The sequence below is a fragment of the Neofelis nebulosa genome, chromosome X (assembly GCF_028018385.1).
Source record: "Neofelis nebulosa isolate mNeoNeb1 chromosome X, mNeoNeb1.pri, whole genome shotgun sequence".
NCBI lineage: Eukaryota > Metazoa > Chordata > Mammalia > Carnivora > Felidae > Neofelis > Neofelis nebulosa.
The window spans coordinates 64662193-64671354 of NC_080800.1; the positions used below are offsets into that span (position 1 = coordinate 64662193).

At 40.0% G+C, this 9162-nt stretch overlaps 1 protein-coding gene across 1 annotated transcript; it reads right to left on the reverse strand.

Annotated features, from left to right (window-relative positions):
- Positions 1-6546: 6546 nt before the first annotated feature.
- On the reverse strand, positions 6547-8051 carry LOC131502299 (vacuolar protein sorting-associated protein 26A). The gene has a single exon (XM_058712994.1). The coding sequence runs from the start codon at positions 8007-8009 to the stop codon at positions 7026-7028; it is 984 nt and encodes a 327-aa protein (XP_058568977.1). The 5' UTR covers positions 8010-8051; the 3' UTR covers positions 6547-7025.
- Positions 8052-9162: the final 1111 nt, after the last annotated feature.

Sequence of the window (9162 nt, forward strand, 5' to 3'; positions counted from 1 at the left end):
TTCCCTAATCTGAGGAAGGAAACAGACATCAAATTCCAGAAGGCACAAAGAGCTCTCATTAAATTCAATAAAACCCAGCCAAAACAAAGACATATTGCAGTAAAAAATTTAAAATATAGAGATAAGGAAAGAATCCTGAAAGTGGTAAGGGAAAAGAAATCCTTAACCTACAAGGGAAAACAAATCATGTTCACAGTAGATCTCTCCATAGTACCCTGGCAGCCCAGAAAGGAATGCCATGATAGATTCAATGTGCTGAATAGGAAAACTATGCAACCAAGAATACTCTATCCAGCAAGGCTGTCGTTCAGAATAGAGAGATAAAATTTCCCAAACAAAAACTAAAGGAGTTAATGACCACTAAACCAGCCCTGCAAGAAATATTAAAGGGGATTCTTTGAGTGGGAAAGAAAAACCAAAAGCAACAAAGACTAGAAAGGAACAGAGAAAATCTCCAGAATCAGCGACTTTACAGGTGATACAATGGCACTAAGTTCTTATCTATCAATAATTACAATGAATGTAAATTGACTAAATGCTCAAATCAAAAGGCATAGGGTATCAGAATCAATAAAAAAACCAAGACCCATCTATATGATGCTCACAGGACACTCATTTTAGACTTAAAGACACCTCCAGACCGAAAGTAAGGAGATGGAGAACAACCTGTTGTGCTAACAGGCATCAAAAGAAAGCTGGAGTAGCCTTACTTATATCAGACAATCTAGATATTAAACCAAAGACTAACAAGAGATGAAGTAGGTCACTATATCAGAATAAAGGAGATTATCCAACAAGAAGGTCTAACAATTGTAAATATATAGTTCCCCCATTTGAGAGAAGCCAACTATATAAATCAATTAATAAAAAACATTGATAATAATGTAAAAATAGTATGGGATGTTAACACCCTGCTTACATCAATGGACAGATCACCTAAGAAAAATCAATAAGGAAAAAATGGTTTTGAATGACACACTGGACCAATGGACTTAACAGATATATTCAGAACATTTAATCCTAAAGTAGCAGAATACAGTCTTTTCTAGTGCACATGGAACATTCTCCTGAATAGATCACATACTAGGTCACAAATCAGTCCTGAAAAAGTACAGAAAGATCAAGAACATACCATGCATATCTTCAGACCACAATGGTATGATTCTTGAAGTCAACCACAAGAAAAAATTTGGGAATACCACAAACACATGGAGCTTAAAGAGCATCCTTCTAAAGAATGAATGGATTAACCAGTAAATTAAAGAAGAAATAAAAAAATACATGAAAGCAAATGGAAATGAATGCATGACAGTCCAAAACTTTTGGGATGCAGCAAAGGAGGTCTTAAGAGGCAAGGATATAGCAATATAGGCTCAACTCAAGGAACAAGAAAATCTCAAAAACACCTCCTAACCTTACACCTAAAGAAGCTAGAAAGGGAGAGCTGGGAAGATGGCGGTGTAGGAGGATGCTGGGCTCACATCGTGCTGCTGATTGCTTAGATTCCACCCACATCTGCCTAAATAACCCAGAAAACTGTTCGAAGACTGGCAGAACAGACTCTCTGGAGCCAAGTGTAGACAAGAGGTCCATGGAAGAGGATAGGAAGGGCAGAGAGGTGGTGTGTACTACATAGACTGGCATGAGGGAGCCAGGGCGGTGGAGGGGCAGCCTGCCGGGCAAGGCAGAGCCCCTGAAGATTGGGTTGCAAAAGCAGAGGGGCCGGACTGCCTGAGTTCTGAAAACCAGTGGGACTTAACATCTGGAATGTTAAAAAGCCAACAGCTCTGCTCTCAGAGAGCGGGGAGGGTGTGAGGACACTTGGAGGGAGAGTTGTTGAGCCCCAGAAGGACAGAGCTTGGCAGGGGAACAAAGGCGCTGGCAAGTGCCATTTACCTCTCACACCCCCCGCCGAAATTCCAAAGGGAACCAGTTCCCATCACCAAACTTGCTTGCACCGCGCAAATGCCCAATTCTGTGCTTCTGTAGATCCATCCCTCTGAGGGGCCTGCCTCCCTCCCAGTGCTGCAGGGCTCCTCCTGCAGGGGACCATCAATGGCAAAGCTAGCTAAGCCTGCCCCTCCTGCCCCTGTGCACCTTGCAGATCATCCCTGGATAATACGCCCTTGGCCAGATCCCATCAAAACAGCACCACAAGCCTGGCAGTGTGCAAGCAGCCCAGACAGGGGCCACACCACTCCACAGTGAGTCCTGAATGTGGGAGAGGGGAAGATAAGGTACACACCAGTCTGACTGTGGCCCCAGTGGTGGGCTGGGGGCACACATTGGGTCTGACTGCGGCCCCGCCCACCAACACAAGTTTCTCCGGACAGCACAGGAGAAGTGCCCTGCAGTTTGGAGCTACCACAGGGACTAGCCAAAATGACAAAATGGAAGAATTCTCCTCAAAAGTCACTCCAGGAAGTAGCGACAGCTAACGAATTGATCAAAACAGATTTAAACAATAAAATGGAACAAGAATTTAGAACAATAGCCATAAAATTAATCGCTGGGCTAGGAAAAAGCATAGAGGACAGCAGAGAATCTATTACAGAGATCAAGGGACTAAGAAACAGTCATGAGGAAATAAAAAATGCTATAAATGAGGTGCAAAATAAAATGGAGGCAGCCATAGCATGGATTGAAGAGGCAGAGGAGAGAATAGGTGAATTAGAGGATAAAATTATGGAAAAAGAGGAAGCTGAGAAAAAGGGAAATAAAAAAAAATCCAGGAGTATGAGGGGAGAATTAGAGCAATTAGATCACTAAGAATTAGAGCACTAAGTGATGCAATCAAATGGAACAATATCCATATCATAGGAATTCCAGAAGAAAAGAGAAAGGGGCTGAAGGTGTATTTGGAACAAATTATAGCTGAGAACTTCCCTGATCTGGGAAAGGAAACAGGCGTTGAAATCCAAGAGGCACACAGAACTCCCTTCAGACGTAACTTGAATCGATCTTCTGCATGACATATCATAGTGAAACTGGCAAAATACAAGGGTAAAGAGAGAATTCTGAAAGCAGCTAGGGAATAAACAGGCCCTAACTTACAAAGGTAGACACATAAGGGTAGTAGCAGACCTATCTACTGAAACTTGGCAGGCCAGAGAGGAATGGCAGGAAATCTTCAATGTGATGAACAGAAAAAATATGCAGCCAAGTATCCTTTATCCAGCAAGTCTGTCATTCAGAGTAGAAGGAGAGATAAAGGTTTTCCCAAACAAACAGAAACTGAAGGAATTCATCACCACTAAACCGGTCTTACAAGAGATCCTAAGGGGGATTCTGTGAATGAAATGTTGCAAGGACCACAAAGTACCAGAGACATCACTACAAGCATGAAAAATACAGACATCACAAGGACTCTAAACCCATGTCTTTCAATAATAACACTGAATGTAAATGGACTAAATGCTCCAACCAAAAGACATAGGATATCAGAATGGATAAAAAAAAAAGCAAGACCCATCTATTTGCTGTCTACAAGAGACTCATTTTAGACCTGAAGACACCTTCAGATTGAAAGTGAGGGGATGGAGAACAATCTATCATGCTACTGGAAGTCAAAAGAAAGCTGGAGTAGCCATACTTATATCAGACAAACTAGACTTTAAGTTAAAGGCTGTAACAAGAGATGAAGAAGGGCATTATATAAAAATTACAGGGTTTATCCATCAGGAAGAGCTAACAATTATAAATGTCTATGCACCGAATATGAGAGCCCCCAAATATGTAAAACAATTAATCACAAACAGAAGCAACCTTATTGATAAGAATGTGGTAATTGCAGGGGACTTTAACACTCCACTTACAACAATGGATAGATCATCTAGACACAGGATCAATAAAGAAACAAGGGCCCTGAATGATACATTGGATCACATGGACTTGACAGATATTTTTACAACTCTGCATCCCAAAGCAACATAATATACTGTCTTCTCGAGTGCACATGGAACATTCTCCAAGATAGATAACATACTGGGTCACAAAACAGCCCTTCATAAGTATAAAAGAATTGAGATCATACCATGCACACTTTCAGACCACAATGCTATGAAACTTGAAATAAACCACAGGAAAAAGTCTGGAAAACCTCCAAAAGCATGGAGGTTAAGGAACACCCTACTTGGGGCACCTGGGTGGCTCAGTTGGTTGGGCATCCGACTTGAGCTCAAGTGGTGATCTCACGGTCTGTGAGTTCGAGCCCTGTGTCTGGCTCTGTGCTGACAGCTCAGAGCCTGGAGCCTGCTTTGGATTGTGTGTCTCCCTCTCTCTCTGCCCCTCCACCACTCATGCTCTGTCTCTCTCTGTCTCAGCAATAAACATTTAAAAAAATAAAAATAAAGAACACCCTACTAAGAAATGAATGGGTCAACCAGGCAATTAGAGAAGAAATTAAAAAATATATGGAAACAAATGAAAATGAAAAGACAACAATCCAAACTCTTTGGGATGCAGCAAAGGCAGTCCTGAGAGGAAAATACATTGCAATCCAGGCCTATCTCAAGAAACAAGAAAAATCCCAAATACAAAATCTAACAGCACACCTAAAGGAAATAGAAGCAGAACAGTAAAGACATTTTTCATGTATCTGTGATAATTCAGTCCCTGGCTGTTGTTTCTTCCTGCTCTTTCTCTTGAGGTGAATTACTTTGTTTCATCATTTTGAAGGAAGAAAAGGAATTAATAAGGTGAAAAAAAACAAAATTAAAGTTAAACAATTAAAAACAACACACATGCACACACAACAAATAAATGATGCTAGATCCTAGGTGTGTTTTGGTATGGTTATTGAAAGGAGTTTCAAAGATTAGAGGAAAAAGGAAAAAAGAAAAACAAAAAAAAGGAAAAAAAGAAAGAAAAGAAAAAAAAGGAAAACGTTTGAAATTGGAGATAATATATTCTATGAATCAGAATAGAATGAAATGATGGAAGTAAAATAGAATTTGAAAAACTTACAAAAATGTAAATAGTACAGTAAAAAATTAAAGAAAAATATTTTTTTTTTTTTTTTTTTTTTTTTATCATTTCAAATTCTTTATTATACATCATGGTTGCACAATTTGAGGCTGGTTAAATACAATTGGTTTTCAAAATTTCTTCAAATATTCCCTAATTACTACATGCAAGTGACCATGAAAATATTTGGCATTTTTGAATTTTGAAACTCTGAACAGGCACTTACATGAAGGAAAACATTACCATTCACAGAGAGCCACATTTAAAATAGATGCTCCAGCACATGGTACATGGAACCTTTTGCCAGTAAAGAAGTTGGTTACTGACCATTTTATCAACAAAGTGCCACAGTAGTAAACAGGTTTAAAGAAATGTAATTTAGGTTACTTAGCTTACTCATAAGGTAAGGTTAACTGACAAGACTTGCGCTGAAGTGTATAAAAAAATATTGGTACAAAAACCAGTGAACCCTATGTGAAAGTAGTTTCACACAGCAGGCTTCATTTTAGTTCCTACACCCCACATTTAGTGTATCTGAGCTCAGACGCCATGCATATGAACAGATGACTGAAACCTTCTTTTTGGAGACTTCGAACTAATGACTTGAATTTAGTGTTAACAAAATTTAAACAGAGTGGGTGAAGTTTAAATCTGAGCTTGAACTAGCCAAAGTCCCAGTTTACCGAATATGAAATTGTCCAGATCTAGATAACTACATGCTTCACAGGTCCTCCTGAGTTCCCTATCCTCAAATTTTCCCCTAGCAAGGGAAGAGAATATTTGTGAAGGCAAGAATATTCTATTTGTATATATGTGGTAAAAAGATGCCTTAAATTAAAAAAAAATTCAAAGTATTTACGGAAAAATTATATAGTTCTAACAAACTTTAAAATGCCAACACAGAGTCAACTCAACATTGCAGAAAACATACAGTGGTAGCTGCTGGATGGCAGAGGCAAAAATAGTTACTTAATATGGTGAAAGAGAAAGAGAAAGAGGATGAGAAAGAGGATGAGAAAGGGAAAGAGAAAAAGAGAAAGAGAAAGAAAAGAAAAGAAAAGAAAAGAAAAGAAAAGAAAAGAAAAGAAAAAGGAAAAAAAAGAAAGCGAAAGGAAGAAGGAAGGGAGGAAGGCGGGGGAGGGGGATAAGGTGGGGAGAGAAATAGGAAGAAAGGGAGGAAGGGCGGACGGTAAAGAAAGGGAAGGAAGGAAGGAAGGAAGGAAGGAAGGAAGGAAGGAAGGGAAGGAAGGAAGGAAGGGGGGGAAGGAAGGGAAGGAAGGAAGGAAGGGGGGGAAGGAAGGAAGGAAGGGGGGGAAGGAAGGAAGGAAGGAAGGGGGGGAAGGAAGGAAGGAAGCAGGCAAGCAGGCTTCGGGGAGATGCCACATAATCTCTTGGGAAATAAGTTTAACATTCACACCACAGAAGGCTTCAAAGAGGATACAATTCAGGAAGCCATGGAATAGTAGACTAAGAAGCACCTATGGTGAAACACTCCATATGCCTTTCCCAAACACACATGTAGAAACATAAATGTAGTTCTCAAAAATACTGAGACGCCATGTTTTAAATCTTTGCAGGATGTAAGGTCCACTCAATTTTTCTACTTTTATTTGAACACAAAATATTTAATTTTTTGCATGTAGAGAATAAGAGGTAATTATTAGCATGAAAAAGGAGAAAGTATTTATAATCAACATTACGAAGAAAGCAAATTACAAATACCAGCCTACTCACGTGAAAATCTTTAATGTTTATGTTGATGCATATCTGAGTGCTTATAATCAAATCAAAGTGTGCAGTAAAAAAAAAAGAAAAAGAAAAAAAATGGCAGCTTAAGAAAGTTCCAGTGTTTCAAAGAAAGCGCTTTTTTTTAATGTATATACATGAAGAAAATTTAGTTGTATCATAAAATAAATGCAGCACTGTAAGATAAAGGAAGACTATTATAAATGGAGTTTTGGCCTTTCCCCCCCTACAAGCTGCAACCATCTTTAACCTGCTGAACGTAACCTCAATGGATATAGGAGTTTTTTGTTTTTCTTTTTTTTCTCCTATTCAGTTCACATTTCAGGCTGTTCAGCAGATGCCTGGGAGTCTGGTGATTCAAATCGCTGGTGAAAGTTTGTTCTCTGTTTCCTCAATTTTTCAGGAGCTTTTCTCCATAAAATGATCTCCTGCTGCTTGAAATACCTTCTGTCTTCCTCATCAACAAGGACTAGATTCAAGAAGTACCTTACTGAAAATTTTTTGTTCACATCTCTCATTGTTGGAGTTGGGTCATATCCCGCTAAAAATAATCTTATTGGAATTGATTCACCTTTTACTGGTGCACCATCCATTATTTCGTATTTAGCAATTGTTTCTGTTTCTGTGGTGGTACTGGGTCCAATTCCTGTGATCTCTTTTTTGATCAGTTGCAACTCCATATGTTGGATTTTTATTCTTACTAATAAAAAGTAAATTTTCCCAACAATCACATCCTTTAAATGATACTTTGATTTATTATATTCAAATTCTATGTGTAGACAATCTTCAATGCCCACTTCCATCTTAATAGAGTTGTTAACATCAGGATATGTGGCAAGCTGGTGAACAATAAGATCATATTCTTTTACCAAGTCTGTGAGTCTTCTTACTATTGTCACTTTAAGAAAATACCTCAAGCGGACATTGGCACCGATGTAAGATTCATATGGCTTTTCAACTTGCATAAATTCAAAATCATAACTTCTGCTCTGAGTCAATTCTCCAGGCAAGGCTAGTTCTTTCACTAGGTTTACAAATTCGTGAGTATTACTCTTGTCATTGAAAAGTTCAATTTGACCTACAAATTCAATTCTAATTCCTTGGTGCTCTAGCCTCTTTCCAGGTTGCTTAAAGGCTAGGTTTACCTTTCCTGAAACAGATTCTCCATCATAGAAAAGATAGTGTTTTTCTACTTTGCCATCTTCAGTTTTCATCTCGGCCATTTTCCTGGTTTCCCCATCATTAAGGACAACATCGATCTCACAAATGGGTCCAAAAAAGCCTCCAAGAAAACTCATTGTCAGCGCCGCCGCCGCGTCCCCCCCACTTCACTCCGCTTCCCTCAGCAAGAAAAATATTTTTAATAATAATTGAAAATAAAAAAAATTTTCTCTTTCTATATTCAACAAAAAGAAACGAAATGACAAAGAAAAAAGATAATTGAATAAGTGGAACAGAGAGCAGAGTGAAATACAACTGAAATTACATAGTTTTCCTCTAAAAGTCAAACTATGAAGCACTTTATTGTCCGTAAAGTAAGCAAGCAGAGATATTTGTGGTGTTCCTGAAGAGCGAGGTTTGCCCAGTTGGGCAGGGCTTAGTGTAACGGCTCCATTCTCCACTAGATGGCACTGCTTAGCTTACTGGGGTGGATTGTTGTGGTGCTTGTAGATGTCTATGCACGTGGGCGAGAAGGGTGAAAATGGTATCACCCAGCTACCCAGTCTCTAGTATTGGAACTCTGCTCTCCCGGACCAGCAATCGTGCACCTGTCCTTTGTCTCTGGCTTCCATCCACTCCCTGCTTTTACAGTGTCTGTGACCAGGTTGTCAGGTTGTCAGGTGGCACCTCCCTCCTGAGTTTCATCTCAGATGCAGCTGTGTTTCCCGAACTCTCACTTCTGAGGGTTTGCATCTTTGACCTGCTCAGATCCTCTGGATGAGTATCTCACTGACAATGGCATGGTGCTGGCTACACCCAGGGACGTTTGCGAGACCATGCTGCTGTCGATGCCCAGAGACTGTGGCTGGATGCCAGCCTGCCCCGGATAAAGTTCACGTGATCATGTAGCAGCAGTGTTTCAGGTATTATGGAAAATCACAACACACTTCTGGCACCAGGCTTCCCACTTAAAATCCTTGTTCCAGCAGCAGTGAATGTGATTGTTCTCTGGGGTCTGCTGGGACTGGATGGCCACACAGCCTCTACCAAATGTCCTTCTAGAAGAGGATCCACTTCTCCCCGTGTGGTCCGAGGATCTCCCAGACCCCACTCTGCTCCTGGGGATTCGGACTTCCTACCAGAGCGCCGCCAGGTATCGAGCTGCTGAGTTGCAGCCTTTGCACTCCCCTTGTTTGCAGTCTTAATGGAATTTAAACCCTCTCCTTTATCCTTTCTCCCTTTTTAGTTTAGTCCCTGTGGTTGTTTCCAATTTTCCACTTTCTCTCCAGA